Below are 19,307 nucleotides of genomic sequence, written 5' to 3' on the forward strand. Positions count from 1 at the left end.
AAGGTGCAATGGAGAACTGTTGATAGTATAACACAAAAACAGTAGTTTTTGAGAAAGAAGTAATTTCTCACTAAAATGTTCGAATTGATTGCGAGAGCTCAGCTGACGTCTCGAAATCAAGCATCTGAAACCACACAACTTGTGCGAGCATGGGTGTTTTTTTCTTCCAATATTCTCTCGCAACTTTGACAACCAATTGAGCTCAAATTTTCAAAGGTTTGTTATTTTATGCATATGTTGAGATACACCAAGTGAGGAGACTGTTCTTCGACAATTACCAAAGGTGTCCAGTGCCTTTAATTTTGCACTGGCAAGTCGATCTCTACATCATGTGATGCAATCAAGCAAAATGAGTTGTTTGACTCAGGTATTTTTTAATTTTTTTACATTTGTTGTTACTGTTCTTTGTGAAATGGCCAAATAAATAATAAATAATAATAATCCTATGTGCCAGTTCATATTAAACAATTTTCCGTTAACGTTTCAGGTTAAGATGGAGAGCCTGGTTGATATAAGGAAGAAGTATCGTAAAGTGATGATTCCAGACGAGGCTCGGATGTTTTGGGAGGCTCAATACAGTGCAGCGGAGATCCTATGTGTACATGCATACTGGTAAGACAACCCTCCTCCCTCAGGTCTAACTTCAATAGACCCTTCCCATGAAATATGTAAATAGCGCGTGCCCACTAACGTTTTGGTTGGCAAAATGAGGGAACATCGCGCTGTTTTGTACACTGCTAATGGGTGCGTGACGCACACGCGATTACGCGTCGGCTTAGTGCACAACTGAATGGCGTTTGCCAACCAACAGGGTCTGTACGCATGCGTGAATGTAATTAGCATATTTCATGGGAAGGGTCCATTCCTTGAACTGCTTAAGCAGAAACTAATACTCAAAAACTCCCTGCTTAGAGCTAAGGAGCGGAAAACCAGTCACAAATTGTCCATGTGGCATAGTAATCTGGCTGGTATTAACCTAATAGAGCGATCTAGTAGGCTCCGCCCATGACGCATGTGTGGGCAAGAACATGTGGGGCTCTCCAATGACTTTCTGCACAACTCTTTGGCGCCAGGATACGTGCACGCATGTCGGACCTTATTTGTTGGACCTTCGTTGCATTGTGATTGGTCAATACGCAATGGGGCAGAGCTTAGTGGTTCGGTCTATTCTGGTTAGCATGATTCTGTTTTGCTTAGATTGTTTTTGTGCAGTTTATGATCTGGACTTAGTTTCGTGGAGCTGCTTAAGCACTAAAAATAGCTAAGCACAGCAAAAATTATGCTTCCCAGAACAAGTTTACCAGGTAAAACAGAAATTGTATGTGCAGCATATCTGACTGGTATCCATTACCTGTAAAGAAATGGATCCCATACTCTAAAACGTAGAGCTCTCCACAAACCTTGCAAGGAAAAATATGCCCAAAATTTACACGTGATTTTCAGGATAAGAAAACAACAGCTGAATACCAGTAACAAGAAATATGCAACAAATGGAAATTTTGTTGGTAATCCTGTTTTTATCAAGGAAGAAAGTTCACGCTAAGCAAATTTTTTGCTTAGCAGCTCTATGAAATTGGGCCCAGGTGTGATAAAGCGCTATATAAGAACTATGTATTATTATTAAAATATTGTGCCCCCCGGGAGTTGACTCAAGCTCTTCATGTAATCTTTGTAAATCCAGGAGAGACTCGTGCAAGCGTGTCCTAGCCGGCCTCCCCTGTGAGATTGGTCTCAGAAGACGCACCCATTACGTTCTCTCCGGCTCTGTCCTGAGTGTGTGGGACAAGATTGAGAAGATCTTAGCATTGCAGCCGGGACCCGCCTCAAAGATGCAGATATTCCGTCTGAGGACGGACGATGGATCCAAGATCGTTGGTGAGTACCAGTAGTGATTAGATCATAGGCCTGATGCTTTGTTGGGCAAGGGCATCAAGGCGTGGTTTTTTTTTCTTGATAAAGGGCAACTCTATGAGGAAATTGTAAGTTTGTTTTATAACATCTATTAAGTAGGATTTGAAACTTTGCAATGGTGGGAGTATGACTAAGTTAGGTTTGCAGTAGCACCTCATTTAAATCCATTTTGAGTAATGTTCTGAAATGGGACGGACGGCGGGGGGGGGGGTTGACAACTCAACATTTTGATCTCAGAACCAACACTATTCAAAAGAGATTTACATGTACGCTACCGTAAACCTCACTTAAGCTGCATATCAGGCTTGAAGACACTGGACACTATTGGTTATTGTCAAAGACAAGTCTTCTCCCTTGGTGTATCTCAACATATGCATGAACACAAAATTTAAAAAAACTGTGAAAATTTTAGCACAATTGGATGCCAAGTTGCAAGATAATAATGAACGAAAAAAACGCCCTTGTCACACAAAGTTGTGTGCTTTCAGATGCTTGATTTCGAGACCTCAAAATCTAATCCTGAGGTCTTGTAATCATATTCGTGAAAAATTACTTTCTTCTCGAAACTACGTTACTTCAGAAGGGGCCGTTTCTCACAATGTTTTATACTACCAACCTCTCCCCATTACTTGTTACCAAGTAAGTTTTTATGCTAATAGTTATTTTGAGTAAATACCAATAGTGTCCACTGCCTTTAAGATTACAAACTGAGCTCCTAAGGTTAAGGAATGATGCTGATCCACATAGACAACACTGACCAGAATTATGCCTGGGACAACTCATTGCACACTAACCCCAACTCTTTGTTTTTCACACCTCAGGAATACTAATTCCTAGCAACTGTATCACTGCTGTACGCAAGTCCCTCTTAGAAGACGCCACGACTTATGTTGACAACTTTGACGATTCCGCTGAAGTCATTACAATAGACTGAGTGGCTACTGAGAGTCCACTGTAGACAGCTATGAGACCAGTCCACTAGTGCATCCACACCACAAAATACTGCGTCGTCTAGTCTGCACGTACTGTTCCAGGTTAGCAGCCTTATTGGAGATGGAGGTATTGGGGACCCACTGTACACGATACTCGAGACGTACCTCACAAGAGACACCACACATAAATTCAACGGCTTGTGGTGTGTGTTATTCTTTGTTACAAGACACCCGTTGTTACATATCAAGGCACACCACAAGACACCACAACGCCTTGTCACGTGTGTTCTTCCTTGTAACGGGGGGGGGGGGGGGGGTAAGTTAATGCCAAGCAAGGGACACCACTAAACACCCCATCGGCTTGTTTCACATGTTTCTCCTTGTGGCTGAGCAGCCTTTCTGGACGTGAACATTGAGGGCACTGTTTTGATAGACTTTGCGAGAATGACCGTTGGCAGCAGTGAGATCTGAAAGGCACTGTTATTGGAATATTACACATCACATCTGTTTTTCATCTTTCTAGCAGCATTTGAGGGTGCTGTTTTCAATTTTGCTGCTATTTATTCAGCCCATATTAGGGCATGACATTTACCCTATCACATACGATCTTTGCTGCCATTGGACATCTGGAGGAAGTAATTGCTCATTGCCTTGGACATTGAGGGCGCTGTTTTCAGTTTAATTAACCTCCCCACACTCAAGCGTTTGCTGTCTGCAGTGGAGATAAAATATATTTAAGTGTAAATCATGGGTCCTGGGTCCAACTTCATAAAGCTGTAAAGCAGAAAGAATTTGCTTAGCACTGAAAAGCCTTGCTTAGCAGAAACAAACTACCATCCAAACTAAGGATGCCCGACTGATTTTTGCTAACCATTGAAATTGTTTTAGTACTATGTTATGAAATTAGGCCCTGAACTCAATTTCATAAGGCTGATGCATGAACCTAAAAATATTCCTACCAGTCTAGGTTTACCAGCCAAGGTTTACCAGCCAAAGTACAGTGATCATGTACATCTGTAAATGGTATCCTGATTAATTTTTGCTAACCAGAAAAGTGTTAAGCAATAGTTTCTGCTTAAGCATCACTTTGAAATTTGGGCCCACGTCCTCAATCCAAATATCAAGTTTTGCCATGTATAAAACAAAATTATGTTTACTTACCCAGAGGTAGTCTAAATTTTGGTCTTGGTTTTTTAAGTTTTTGTTACTTTTTTTTTCTGTGATATGTATCAAGGCTTTACAAATATCATAAATTATTTAAACATAAGAGTATTGGTTGAGTTCCAGTTAATTTTTTAAATTCATTTCCTTTTTTAGTTAAGCCTTGATAAAATGTCTTATCTTTGCCACAAAAAGTTTTGTAATCTGCGTTATGTTTACTGTTCCAAGAAAAGAATTGGGAAAAGAGACTATTTTATTTTGCTTGAGAAAGAAAGAAGGGAAAAGAAGCTGTTGTGAAATTGAAGACAACAAGTTTACATTTTCAGCCATTGCTATTACAATTTTGGCGTCTTTCAAGAAATTTTGCGTACATTATTAAGTTGGGTTAATAATACATATATTTTTTGAGGAATGGTTCAAAATTGTGTTTTGGATATTATTTGTTTATTAAAAAAATCTGGCCCAAATTTCATAGAGTTGCTTACGCAGGACGTACGTGTATAGCTTAACAACTGCTGAGCAATAATTAGCGGAATACCAGTCACAACTGGTACATGTAACAGGCTATGATGACTGGTAACCTCATTCTGGTAAAGCAGTTGTGTTAAGCTACATTTTGTGCTTAATCAACTCTATGAAATTGGGCCCAGAATAGACAATTATTTGTAATGATTTCCAATGCATTGTATGATGAAGGACTACTGTGGTTTTAAAGGCAGTGGACACTATTGGTTATTACTCAAAATAATTATCAGCATAAAACCTTTCTTGGTAACGAGTAATGGGGAGCTGTTGATATTATAAAACATTGTGAGAAACAGCTCCCTCTGAAGTGATGTTAATTAAATTAAAATTTTCCACGAATTTGATTTCGAGACCTCAGATTTAGAACTTGAGGTCTTGAAATCAATCATCTAAAAGCACACAACTTTGTATGACAAGGGTGTTTTTTCTTTCATTATTATCTCGCAACTTTGACGACCAATTGAGCTCAAATTTTTGTTATTTTATGCATATGTTGAGACACACAATGTGAGAAGACTGGTCTTTGACAATTACCGATAGTGTCCAGTGTCTTTAACAGTATGCCATTTTGTGGTAATATCATGAGCCCAATTTCATGGCTCTGCTTACCGTAAGCAAAGAATCTGCACTTACTGATGCAGGGATTTCCGTGCCTTCGTCAAAAGTATATCACTGGTCAGCAGCAGCTGATTTCACAAAACGCTAGGATTAATCCTATCTCGAGTTAGGACGAGTAACTCATCCTAACTTAGGATGGGTTTTATCCGTCCGAATGTCTATGGATACGGAAGTTAACTCGTCATCAGTCCTTAGATTAATACTAAGTTAAGAGTTTGGTGAAAATCGACCTCTGGGAATTTGTGCTTATACGCATACATACTCCATGTTACCATACATTCTATGCTTACTCAGCTAGGCATCAATTCAGCGCTCGAACACTTCTATTGCCCCCGCCTTCTCATGAAAAATATTAGCCATCACAGGAGAGGGCAAGGCCATTTTCATTTATCACAAAATACCCTTCCATTTTCCTTCTATGGGAATTTTTTGAAGGGGCATCAAGCCCAATACCAACCATGTAAATTGAGGCCTTTATTGTTCTGTCTAATCATCCAAAATCAACTTCTGTAGTTTTTTATCTTTGTGTATAAACTACCCAGAACATGTACTATAACCCTATACATGTATATACACAGTACACAATCCCCACCTTAGAAAACCGGGTTTGTTGGGGTTTGTGGAGTCCTGCTTTTGTTCTATAATTCACTTTTCTATAAGAATTCCTCTTCCGGGTCCAAATTGAACAAGGACAAATTTTCCAGGATCCATTGTACGTTTGTGTAAAAGACCCCACAAGGGCCCATCCGTAAGCCCACCCAAGCTTGTATACGCCTGCAACAATGGACCTCCTATTGTCCCTCTTTTGTTAAAGACAGTGGACACTACTGGTAATTGTCAAAGACTAGCCTTCACACTTGGTGTATCTCAACATATGCATAATATAACAAACCTATGAAAATTTGAGCTCAATCGAAAATTTGAGCTCAATCGGTCATCGAAGTTGCGAGATAATAATGGAGAGAAAAAACCTTGTCACACGAAGTTGTGTGAGTTTAGATGGTTGATTTCGAGACCTCAAGTTCGAAATCTGAGGTCTCGAAATCAAATTCGTGGAAAGTTACTTCTTTCTCGAAAACTATGGCACTTCAGAGTGAGCCGTTTCACATAATGTTTTATACCATCAACCTCTCCCCATTACTCGTCACCAAGAAAGGTTTTATGCCAATAATTTGTTTGAGTAATTACCGATAGTGTCCAGTGTCTTTATTAACAACTTCCCATTGGTTTTGTACACGTTTTCCAACTGTGGACCTTTCCCGAACTGTGTACTCTGTTGTCCTGTTTTGTTATAGGTCCCGGTTTGAATGTGTATACCTACTCACCCTTACACATGGCAGTTACAAGGTATACTTACATGTACATTGTTGTTTTGTTATTCCCTTTTCGGGAGAAATCTTCAGCGGGGTAGTGCGGGGGCAAAGACAACCTAATTAATTTTGGTGTTTACCCATACTCCGATGTGTGTTAGCACTGTATACTCGGTACTTTCCAGAGTCCTGTGAAAAAATATATCACAGGCATATTACTCGGGTGGGATTCGAACCCACGACCCTTGCAATTCTAGAGCAGTGTCTTACCAACTAGACTACCGAGATGGCCCATTTGCTAGAAGCAGTTCGAATCCTATGTTTTACCTATAGATACTGGGCAATCTCGGTAGTCTAGTTGGTAAGACACTGCTCTAGAATTGCAAGGTCGTGGGTTCGAATCCCACCCGAGTAATATGCCTATGACAGGACTCGGGGAAAGTACTGAGTATACAGTGCTAACACACATCGGTGTATGGGTAAAAACCAAAATTAGAAAACCTTGGTAGCTTTCTAGTTCCATTGTATCAAATATCTAGTAAGTTGGCGTGTGTAAGGGAAGAGACACTCGGTGTACTTTTTTGTACCACCATTCACAGCCTGTGTATCAATTTATATCCATCAATTTGAGAACTTTCCTTTGTCACTTTTACTGAACACTTTCCCCATAAAGTTAGCACACAAACTAAACGTGATGACAGAAAAATACAGAGGATTTCTATATTTGAGAACAGCACTGTTGATATTTTGTTCACTCAAAACTCTTGATGAAAAATACTTAGAAGCAGTGGACACTATTGTAGGTTATTACTCAAAGTAGTTGTTAGCATAAAACTTACTTGGTAGCATAAAACACTCTGAGAAACGGCTCACTCTGAAGTGACATAGTTCTTGAAGAGGTAATTGCTCACTCAAATATTAAAAGACTTTAGACATGAGAAAGCACACAACTTTGTGCAACAAGGGTGTTTTTATCTTTCATTATTTTGTTGCAACTTCGATGACCAAATTGAGCCAAATATTGTCCGGATTGTTTTGATATGCGTATCTTGGGATACACCAACTTGAGAAGACTGGTCTTTGGCAGCAACTACCAAAGTTTTCCAGTGCCTCAAACTTCCAACTTCTTGACCACAATGAAACCTGACTGCAGGCGAGCATGTAGGCACTCTCCAAACTGAGGTATCCAGATAGCTCAGTTGTAGAAAGCTGGCACAATTACATCGTTCAGTTAAAGGCAGTGGAAACTTTTGGTAATTACTCAAAATAATTATTAGCATAAAACCTTACTTAGTGACGAGTAATGGGGAGAGGTTGATAGTACAAAACACTGTGAGAAACGGCTCCCTCTGAAGTGATGTAGTTTTTGAGAAAGAAGTAATTTTCCACGAATTTGATTTCGAAACCTCAGATTTAGAATTTTGAGGTCTCGAAATCAACCATCTAAACGCACACAACTTCGTGTGACAAGGGTTATTTTTCTTTCATTATTATCTCGCAACTTCGACGACTAATTGAGCTCAAATTTTTACAGGTTTGTTATTTTATGCATATGTTGAGATACACCAAGTGAGAAGACTGGTCTCTGACAATTGCCAATAGTGTCCACTGTCTTTAACAGCATTGTAGTTTGTTTGCAACAGCAGTTTTAAAAGTTTCATTTTGCTTGTCAGAGTTCTAAAGGAAGCAGTTATTACAAACTTAAAATAGCGTAATTAGTTATATTTTTTATAGTACTCCTACATCATTGTTTGTATGTGTGCATTGTTTTTGTTCAAAGATCTAAATGAGGATAGTATTCTAAGCTGTTTTAAGAGCAGCACTCGATGGAATGTGATCGAGGAAAACTCTTTGACGCGATGGAGTTGATTGAGTTTGTATTAAACTGAAAATAAAAGTTAACTCTCTACATTACAGAAGTAAATCTGAAGTGTTGTGTGGTTATTCATGCTCATGTTATTCAAAATCACTAGAGACCCCTGTGCATAGATATGCAAATGGGATAATCCAAGCAAGCACTAACAAAATAAGCACCACAATTCCCTAACCCCACCCCCCCCCCTTCCAGTTTGGCTGATAGAGGTGAAGTCGGGATACTGTAGTTTTTAATTGATTAGCTACCACTTGAAATTATGAAAAAACAGCCCATCTCGAAAACTGTTTTTTTTTATATTTTGATAAGATTATTTCTTGGTAAGATGAGGTCGCTTTACACATTACAAAGACGAAGTTTAAAAGGCTTACTTTGCATGGTCTTGAATCATTAGTGTATGTCCTATCTTTGCTTCATTTTACAATTTCCATCCATGGCAAATCAACCTAACTTGAAAAATAAATGACATTTCTAGAAAAAGGTGTACATTTGGGTTACATATTGCGTTCACTACCACCGCGACAGACGAGGCGATAACACGATGCGACGGGCGACGGAACAGGCAACGCGACAGCACTACGCGACGCACATTTTGTGTCGTCTTTAGAACACCATAGAAAGCACACAATATTGTGCAACAAGGGTGGTTTTTCTTTCATTATTCTATTACTGCAACTGCGATGACCAATTGAGTCCGAATTTCCACAGATTTGTACACCAAGTTAGAACACTGGTATTTGACATTGTTTAGTAAATGTGTCCAGGAGTGCAAACGATATCACGCAATACACCACTTCACCATTGTTCTTTGAAAAGTCCAAAAAACAAGTGGGATATTTGTCGAAAAAATGAGTAGGCCTACATTTAAATATCCATCCGAATGTCACCTTGCGAATTTGTGTTGCTGTGTTTGTAAAAAAAAAAAAAAACATGGATCATATCACTACAACCTGCAGTCGATTGCAGCCGTGGTTTGGGAGGCCGCTCCCCCCCCCCCCCCCCAACCCTCTTCCCATTTTGTTGATGTTTAACGAATGACAACCGAATTATTATTGTGATTATTCAGTCGGCAATTTCAAAAAGTACAATAACAATATTTGCAAACAAAAGTTTAGCTATAGGAAAACAGAAGTAAACTTGTTGTAGGCATTGTCCTGAATAAAGACGACTGGCAGAAGGTTTGGATACAACAAGGAACTTGTACAAAAATGGATGAGAGATGAGGTTGGTTTGGGTAAGGACAGGAAATTGGGTGGGAGAGGGAGCAGCAGAGGATTAGGAACAGAGACAACCAAGTTCAAGCTGGCTAGGACTATCAAAAGAACACTGTGACCCGAAAGTCTGTCAATCCCCCGAGTACAATTCTCCTTTGATAAATTCATTCTACCGTGTGGCCCTATACAGCAGGTTTCGTTGGAAGAATAAAAACTGCGCTATTTGAACACAAAACAGTTATATATATACAGTGCCAATCCTATGCCGGTGCTGGTATTCACGGTATTTAAATTCAAATGGTGGTCTTGATGTTGATCTACCTTTCAGTCGAGTTACTGTACCGTGGATATCACACTTTCATTATTTAAATATCAATGCACCTAGTATAGGTAAACTGGTCTATTATGACACGAAGGGGAAGCCCCTGGAAATATGGTGGGCAGAAAGTATGGGAGCCACAGAATGCTATCATTTTTACATGATAGAAATCGGGGGAAATTCCACAAGGATGTACAATTTAAAGATGCTATGTCAGAATTTTGGCCGATTTGACCCCAAAATTTAAAATTCAATAGGTATTTTGATGGGGGTCGAGAAAGTTACAAGCTTTCATTTGAGCCATGCTCGAAAAAGTCCGCCAATTATTAGTAGCAGTGAAATAAAGTGCTCAAAATTAGTTTTTGTCGGGATCCCGACAATAATATATCACGTGACCAATTCTTATGTGTTTTATAAGAAACGTTTTAAATTTTTGTCATGGTTCCTGACCATTAAAAATAAAAGTTAAACTTTTGTTTCGTTAGAGCGGGTGATACTCTTTGAAATACCATTCAACACTCAACAAAAATTATTTTTTAATGTTTGGGGCCAAAAATCTGACATAGCATCTTTAATTAGTTATTATCAACTATTCAAAAATAAATAGCATAACTTTGACTGCAAACCACATGTGTCTAATCCTACCTCACAAATGTCGAATGTTACGTGAAGCCGATTGGTAAAGCAGTTTTTCCATGGCATTTATGGTGCTCCTTAGAATCGGCAAAACAAGTTTATTACACTTTGTGGTACCTTGATCACGTCATAAGGAAGTTAGTTGGTAAAAATTGTTACCTGAATTCTGGAGCATTTTCCCGTAATTTACATCTTGCCGACAACGATAACTCCATAGGTATGTAAAATTTTCTATCACTCATTAAGAATGTGGGTGTTCTGGAGTCAATAATGTACCGAGAGTTCCAGTTGTGTGTCACTTACAACCCTAAATGGGTGCGGCGCTGGAAGTTGGGTGACATGGGGCCTGCTGGGGAAGGGTATTCGGTGCTATTTAAAGGCAGTGGACACTATTGGTAATTGTCAAAGACTAGCCTTCACAGTTGGTGTATCTCAACATATGCATAAAATAACTAACCTGTGAAATTTGAGCTCTATCGGTCATCGAAGTTGCGAGATAATAATGAAAGAAAAAAACACCCTTGTCACACGAAGTTATGTGCGTTTAAATGGTTGATTTCGAGACCTCAATTGTTCTAAATTTGAGGTCTCGAAATCAAATTCGTGGAAAATTACTTCTTTCTCAAAAACTATGGGAGCCGTTTCTCACAATGTTTTATACCACCAACCTCTCCCCACTACTCGTCACCAAGAAAGGTTTTGTGCTAATAATTATTTTGAGTAATTACCAATAGTGTCCACTGCCTTTAAATGTAGGATAATGGCAAGTACTCCCAAAATTATCATAACACTTACTTAGTAAGAAGCACTGGAGCTGTTGATGTTGATGTGGATGTCAACATTCATGGACATCATGACGGATCCCTTCCAAGTTATATATTATATAGTTTGGATATTTTTCACGCCCCCCCCAAAAAAAAAAAATATATATATATATATATATATAAAAATATCTGAGAAACGCTTCCTGCGCGACGCGTTTCTCAGATCTCACGAGGGTTGGTGTCCGTTCACGAAATAATAATGATAAATAAAAGCGGCAAAAGACGAATAGATTCGACGTTTGTGTAAAAATACCGTGAACGTTTGTTGGTGTTTTCTCAGTAAGTGGTGTAGATAGTCACACGGGTTTCACTGCTGAAATTTTCACAGTGACTTTTAGTGTAAGACCCTGCCTTGTATCAAACCACTTAGTTGTGTATTTTTTCCGATCTCTTTTTTTTTTTCTTTCCTTTTTTTTTTTTTTTTTTGTCCCCTCTTGTTATTAATTGTCATCACACCAACCAACGGTATTTTAATAGAGTTCGCACTGATCAATCGCCAGCTCTTTTATGCATCTTAAACTACTCTGACGAAACAAACAGAGTCAGAATTTAGTATCATCAAAAGTTGTCAAAGTGCAATTTGGAGTGTATGCAGATAATAAAGCACATCGTCACATGAGATCCACCCTATTTCATCTTTAAAAAAAATATAGGCCTATTCGTTGAAATAATCGAATAAATAAAACAAACAAATAACACGTCTGGGCTGGACTCAATGAAACAAAATTATAGATGAATCCCACCCGTCCTCATTTGCTTACGGGTATATCAATTATTGGACTGTACTTGTTTGCAACTAAACAACACAGAGGGAGGTTGATCGTGTTCAACATCGGGGTCCCGTGGTTAGACTGCAGGACTTGCAATTACAAGGTTTTGGGTTAGAATCCCCCAAGCTTACCACTGATTTCACAATGATAAGTTTTGTCGTATATTCATAGTTATACTGAATCTTGATTTGTGCAATTCACAATTCATAATCATGGCATTAAACCTGTATATGAAAGAGATTGGCTGTTGCCAGCTTGGCGGTTAAATCCCCTTGTGGGAGTTTTGCCGAGTTCCTTTGACGGGAAGATCATCTTAAATAAAGTTCCCTGATTCAATTTAACATCTATTAAATCGTTTGCAGTACCCGCTGCTAAATAGAATATGATTCGAACTGCCTCTGTTGGGCAATCTCTGTGGTCTAGTTGGTATGACACTGCTAGCTAGAATTGCAAAGGTCGTGGGTTCGAATTCAACCCTGGGTAATATGCCTGATTATTTTTCACTGAACTCGGGTAAGTACCGAGTAAATACAGTGTAAAAACCCAAATGAACATAGGTATAGTTCTATTCCCACCCGCAGAATGTACTGACTGAGAGTGTAGAAACATATTACAAGCATGAAGCGGGTATTATTTATGCTATACAGCGCTTTGTATTTTTTTTTTTAAGGCGCTTTATAAATTATTTCCTATTTATTTACATTGTGTACTAAAACAATAAGCAACTTTGTGGTTGACGGGGATATTTGTTATCTGTCACATTTATTTAGGAAACAATGGGATCCACTGAATTGACACTGTTTATGTGTTGTCTTGGTGCCTGTATCTGCATCTCACAGTCATCAACCTGCAGTCATGCGCAGTGTGTTTACGACTACGTCACTGCAAAGGCTGACTGCTCCTCGCTCAATCTTGACTGCATCCCCGTCAACTACCCAGACGCCCTCATCATGGATCTAAGCAACAACAACATATCAGAGCTGTCACCAGACGATTTCAATGGCACATTCTCCAATCTGACTGAATTGTACCTCGACCACAACAACATATCTGATGTGATGTCACTCCTTGGATCCAATGAGCTGCAGAGCCTGCAAATATTGTCAGTTAAGCACAATGTAATTTCTTACTTAGAAGTTAGTAATAATTATTGTCAGCTGAGCTCTCTCACTGAGCTATCAGTAGACTATAACTCCATTACATACATGTACATTTATATAGCGCATAATTTACGCTGCGGGAAGTTACAGCGGTTCTCGGCCGATTTTAATTTAATCAGAAATGCATACGTATACTTATATAAACTGTCAAATATTGTCATAAGCCTGCAATATAATCGACTTAAAAGGGTAAATGGTTATTTTCAACATGGTGAAAATGCTTCTCTTCTTTTAGATCACAATGAAATACGATATTTATATTTTTATACCTATAATAACCACATAGCCGATACAATTTCACTTAATCACAACCAACTACAGTCGGTAAACGTGAACATTGGAGCAACAGATACATTCAACATAGGCAGTAACGGATTAGCAAACTGGGATGGAATCTACACAAGAGACTACTACGCGATGAAGAGAATGGACATCAGCAACAACTCGTTCGATTCTTTGATTCAGCCACCCTGGGCCGAGGCTCTAGAGTTCTTAAACGCCGATACCAACCTGCTGGCAAACCTGTCCTCGACAACCCTGTCAGGATTTGTCGATCTGACTGAACTGCATGTAGCCAATAATCGTCTCTTGTTCATCTCACCCACTGCACTGAGTCAACTCTCCATGCTTGAGTCACTGTATCTCGACGACAATGACCTGACGTCTTTGTTTGGAGGAGTATTTTCTAACCAGTCTTACTTAGTTGAGCTATCTATCACCAACAACCAACTCACCATGTTACATCCTGATTACTTCATGGGTCTGGTGTCGTTGAAGCGTCTGTACCTCGCAGGGAATCAACTCACAAGCGTTAACTCAAAGATGTTTCAACTGGTGCCTGAAATTCTTACCTTGGACTTATCCCAAAATGAGCTTCAGCTTGTTGACCTGCATGACTGTGCCCTTCATCTTACAAACCTACAAAATCTCTCACTGCCTCACAATAAGATTCACGACACAAACACTATCTTGGGTTTCTGTGATAACTTGCAAGTACTGGATATGAGTTATAACTTGATCCAAGTCGTGCCCGGTGATTCTCTATCTGGGAGGAATAGAGCATTATCCCAACTTGAGCTAGAAGGCAACCCACTGCAGTGTGACTGTAGGCTCACAGGTCTACGAGACTGGCTGCGCAACAATCAACCGCACGTTGAGCCTCGATGTGAAGGACCGAATCATAACTACGGGTCGGTGATTTCAGACTTGGAGATTTATGATCTCTCATGTCAACCACCGATGGCGATGGTGGACATCAAGCAGCTGACAGCCCTGAATGGACAATCTGTGACTCTCAAATGTACCGCTACTGGCATTCCTGCTCCGACCGTAACATGGCTCTCACCAAACGACACAGAGATAACTCATGACTGGCAGGGAAGATTCACCATTCTGCAAGGAACAATTCTGCATATCATACCTGTTGAGAAACATGACCAAGGGAGGTATACATGCCTTGTCCAAAACATATTGGGTGAAAAGAGTAGAGCTGTTGTCAACCTTACAGTGACTAATAGCACTAAATCCGACGCCCCACAGCCACAGCCACAACCAAACTCACTGGCTTCATCCGTTCTCCCCACAATGTTTATCAGCATCATAATAACGGTTGCTGTAATTGCTGTTATCATATTTCTCCGTCGGTATCGCAAGAAACATCACAGCCGAGCAGCAAACTCCACATCCGCAACTAAAACCTCCCATCTGAAAGTTGGCTTCCGTAAAGGTGGCACCGCTGACTCGGAGAGAGGTTGTGTGAACAAAGCTCTGGACGAAGACTATGAGGTTCCGAATGAACAGCAGGCTCCTCAGCAGACCACGCGTAGATATGAGAATAGTCCTGCTACAGGGCGTCGCCAACCATCCCCGACCCATGCTCAGACCTATGAGGATCCTAGTGGAGGCAACGGAGACAGCAAGGGAGATGAAGAAGTATATGAGAGTGTGTCTGACCCTTATTTTTGAAAAATTAAAACGAAGCTGGCTTTTACACAGATATACAGAAACGCCGGACGTTTTTAGGGTGTTCACAACTGTTTTGAAAATAATTATATAGTCACAATTTTTGAACAGAAAGATGGTCATGGTTGAAAACAGTTTGAACACAACTGTTTGAACACAGCTAGTTTTAAGCAATTTGTTTATAAATCTGAGGACAGATTGAGCTTAAAACAAGAACAAGTTTGTAATCTCAAACGTGTAAGGTCACAGAGTGCGGACACTGGGGTCGATTTCACAAAAAAGCTTACTTTTAATAGGACCAGGGGTGGATTTCACAAAAGCAGTCCTAACTTAGGACTAGTCCTAACTTAGGACTAGTCCTAGGCAATGCTAAGAGATAGGACCAGTCCTAACTTAGGACCAGTCCTATCTCTTAGCATTGCTTAGGACTAGTCCTAAGTTAGAACTACCTTTGTGAAATCCACCCCAGACCTATGGGAGTTATTCAAAACTTAAAGGCAGTGGACACACTCGGTAATTACTCAAACAAATTATTAGCATAAAACCTTTCTTGGTGACGAGTAATGGGGAGAGGTTGATGGTATAAAACGTTGTGAGAAACTGCTCCCTCTGAAGTGCCATAGTTTTCGAGAAAGAAGTAACTTTCCACGAATTTGATTTCGAGACCTAAGATTTAGAATTTGAGGTCTCGAAATCAACCATCTAAACGCACACAACTTCGTGTGACAAGGGTGTTTTTTCTTTCATTATTATCTTGCAAGTTTGATGACCGATTGAGCTCAAATCTTCACAGGTTTGTTATTTTATGCATATGTTGAGATACACCAACTGTGAAGGCTAGTCTTTGACAATTACCAATAGTGTCCACTGCCTTTAAGGATAGTCCTAAGATCCTCACTAAAGATAACACTTACCAGTCTTAAAGGCCGTGGACACTATTGGTAATTACTCCAAATAATTATCAGCATAAAACCCGACTTTTTAACGAGTAATGGGAGAGGTTGATAGCATAAAACGATGTGAGAAACGGCTCCCTCTGAAGTGACGTAGTGTTCGATAAAGAAGTAATTTTCCACGAATTTGATTTCGAGACCTCAAGTTTAGAATTTGAGGTTTCGAAATCAAGCATCTGAAAGCACACAACTTCGTGTGACAAGGTTTTTTTTTCTTTCATTATTTTCTCGCAACTTCGACGACCGATTGAGCTCAAATTTTCACAGGTTTGTTATTTTATGTTATATGTTGAGATACACCAAGTGAGAAGACTGGTCTTTGACAACTACCTATAGTGTCCATTGCTTTAAATGTTTGTGAAGTCCACCCTTGACAATGACCATTGTTGTCCCTGGGCTTTGAAGCTCACATTAACTATTTTTGTTCCATGACGTTCTCTGCAACGGTTTTTATTTTTTAAAAATTTAAATCTCTTCACGCCACAACAAAAGCCAAAATGCTTGTTCGTTACATAATTTGCAATTACAATTATAAGCGTTTAAATTTTAAACTTGTATGAAGAAAAATATGCTCAAAATGAATTGAAACATAATACATGACTTTGCCGTGTAAGACACGACTAAATACATACTTCCTATAAAAGTGTCATTCACCTTTCGTCTTTCTTTGGGGCTGAAAGCTAAATAAAGTCCGATTATATTAAAATAATGAGTTGGGTAGAATGATGGCCTTTAATTAGCTTTCGATCCAAACCGGACTTTATTCAGAGGCATAAAACAAAATTATCAATTTATAGAAAAAAAAGAGGGGAAAGGGATTAAGGGAAGGATCCAGAAAAAGCGGGAAAATTATAGCCAATTAAAGTTTCTATTTCAGAAACAATTGGCTATGAACCAATAGGAGTAAAGTGGTGAGGGCAAAGGATGTTCAGTATGAAAGGATGGATTACTGGACCACAAAAGTGGAAGTTTCATTATTTTGTATACGTAATGAGGTGTAGAATATTGTAAACACTAATGACTTATACACTCCTAAACTTTGGGGTCAGAATTGTCCCGGACAAAGACCCGAATAATATGGTACAGATAGTAACTTAAAATTGTATGTTGCGCTCTTTGCAAACATTTATCACATAAGTCATTGTAAAAAAAAAATTAAAAAAAAAAAAAAAAAATTTGAAACACTAATAATTATTTGTATTAAAGGAACGTTACATAATTGGTAAGAAACAAAAATCGTAAAGACAACAGATTTACATAAAACTTACACGGTCTAATGATGATGATAGTTGAACACATCCCTTGAAATATTTCTGTCTGAAATGTCATAATTTGATGAGAAATAAATAATCCAACTGCGATAACCGATGTTAAATCTAATACTCATTTGATAAGAATATAGCTTTTGAATTTTTGTTTGTTACTTTTGTATTCAAGAGTTATCTATAGTATGTATGTCTTTTGAATTCCCGTTTTACATTATTTTTCTCTAAGTTAATAGCTTTAGAGTTTTAGTCATTGTTAATTTTGTATTCCATAATTATCTATGTTATGTACTTTGAATTCCTGTTTTACATAAAGCAAGTATTAATTTTTAGAAACTATAACATGTATATTGGTGGTGATTGGTTCACTCTAAGAACTACCGTGTCAGAAGTGACCCGGATTCGATTTTCGGGTCCCGGGTGGCTTGACACCATTCCGGGGTAGCCTGACACATTACCGGGTCAGGCTAGCCTGGTATATAAGTGGTAACCATAGGATTCTAACACGGAATCTGCCTAATAGTTGAACCATTTTCGGAGTCATTTTGACATAGATTCCAGGTCATATTGACCCAGAAACGGGTCAGGGCCACACGGGGCTTAGAATCCGGCAAACTCTGACACGGAAGTTTGTAGATTGTGTTTTAGTGAGTCTGGATTGGCGGCTAAGTGGCTGCGGGTGTTATAATGTTGGCGCCATTAAAGACCCTCTTTTTTTTTTTTGCAACGTCACGACAGCCCGATTTTTGCCAACCGGGGATGGAAACCTATGAAAAGCCATATGCAAATCAACAACAGAGTTTCATAGTTTGTGGAAATTTTACACAAACAGTCAAAATTAAGTTGAATTTGTGGAGACGAATCAACAAATCATAAGAGATATTTCAGAAAAATTAGAGAAAATATTTATTTTCAACACAAAAGAAAGGTCTGTACTTCAAAGCATGTAAAATGTTGCTGATCAGCCGCCAGCTGCTAATCCTGACACAGCTTTACAGTAACTCGATTGTTTGTGGTTAATATTGTATGATCGGTATGAATTTGAAATATTTTTGTTCGTCTTCAGAACACTATAGAAAGCACACAATATTGTGCAACAAGAGTGTTTTTTTCTTGCATTATTCCTTTGCAACTGCGATGACCAATTGAGTCCGAATTTACACAGATTTGTACACCAAGTTAGAATACTGGTATTTGACATTAAGTAAAATGTGTCCAGTGCCAACACTATCACGCAACACATCACTTTACCATTTTTCTTTGAAAATTCAAAACAAAAGTGCTTAATTTGTCGGGGAAAAAAATGAATAGGCCTACATTTGAATATCCATCCGAATGTCCCCTTGTTTGTGTTTGTAAAAAAAACACACACCTGGATCATAATTATTATCACTACAACCCGATGTGGATCTCAGCCGTGGTTTGGGAGGCCGCCCCCCCCCCTCTCCCTCTTCCCATTGTGATGGTGTTAAACGAATGACAACCGAATAATTATGATTATTTATTCGACAATAACAATATTTCAAACAAAAGTTTAGCTATAGGAAAACAATAAAATAAACTAGTTGTATACATAACTATAAGTAGGCATGGACCTACAGGCTAAAAGCACTGGTCCTGAATAAAGACGACTGACAGAACAAGGAACATGTGAAGAATATATTAATTTATTTTATTTCTATTTATTTTAAATCTTTAGACATACACAATAGTTACAAGTTGGACAGAGGCTGTCCAGGTAAAAACAAAAGTATAACAACTGTCATCAAAAGATGTGTAAAACCAGACCCATTGCCAATATAACAAATATAATTATACAATATAAAAAGGAGATTGCACTGAAACATTTAAAAATCACACAAAAGAAAACATTG

General features: G+C 38.8%; 2 protein-coding genes across 2 annotated transcripts in view; both read left to right on the plus strand.

Annotated features, from left to right (window-relative positions):
* Positions 1-8,368, plus strand: part of LOC139938330 (protein strawberry notch homolog 1-like) — a 40,471-nt gene extending 32,103 nt beyond the window's left edge. Inside the window, exons 29-31 of the mRNA XM_071933781.1 lie at positions 488-612; positions 1,682-1,875; positions 2,733-8,368. Coding sequence (XP_071789882.1) covers positions 488-612; positions 1,682-1,875; positions 2,733-2,845 — 432 coding nt within the window. The 3' untranslated portion in view covers positions 2,846-8,368. The remainder of the gene's footprint in view (positions 1-487; positions 613-1,681; positions 1,876-2,732) is intronic.
* A 2,257-nt stretch (positions 8,369-10,625) lies between these two features.
* On the plus strand, positions 10,626-18,972 carry LOC139938485 (uncharacterized). The gene is made up of 2 exons (XM_071934044.1): positions 10,626-10,716; positions 12,864-18,972. The coding sequence occupies exon 2, from the start codon at positions 12,870-12,872 to the stop codon at positions 15,216-15,218; it is 2,349 nt and encodes a 782-aa protein (XP_071790145.1). The 5' UTR covers positions 10,626-10,716; positions 12,864-12,869; the 3' UTR covers positions 15,219-18,972.
* Positions 18,973-19,307: the final 335 nt, after the last annotated feature.

This window comes from Asterias amurensis, chromosome 6 (assembly GCF_032118995.1).
Source record: "Asterias amurensis chromosome 6, ASM3211899v1".
In the NCBI taxonomy this organism is placed as follows: domain Eukaryota; kingdom Metazoa; phylum Echinodermata; class Asteroidea; order Forcipulatida; family Asteriidae; genus Asterias; species Asterias amurensis.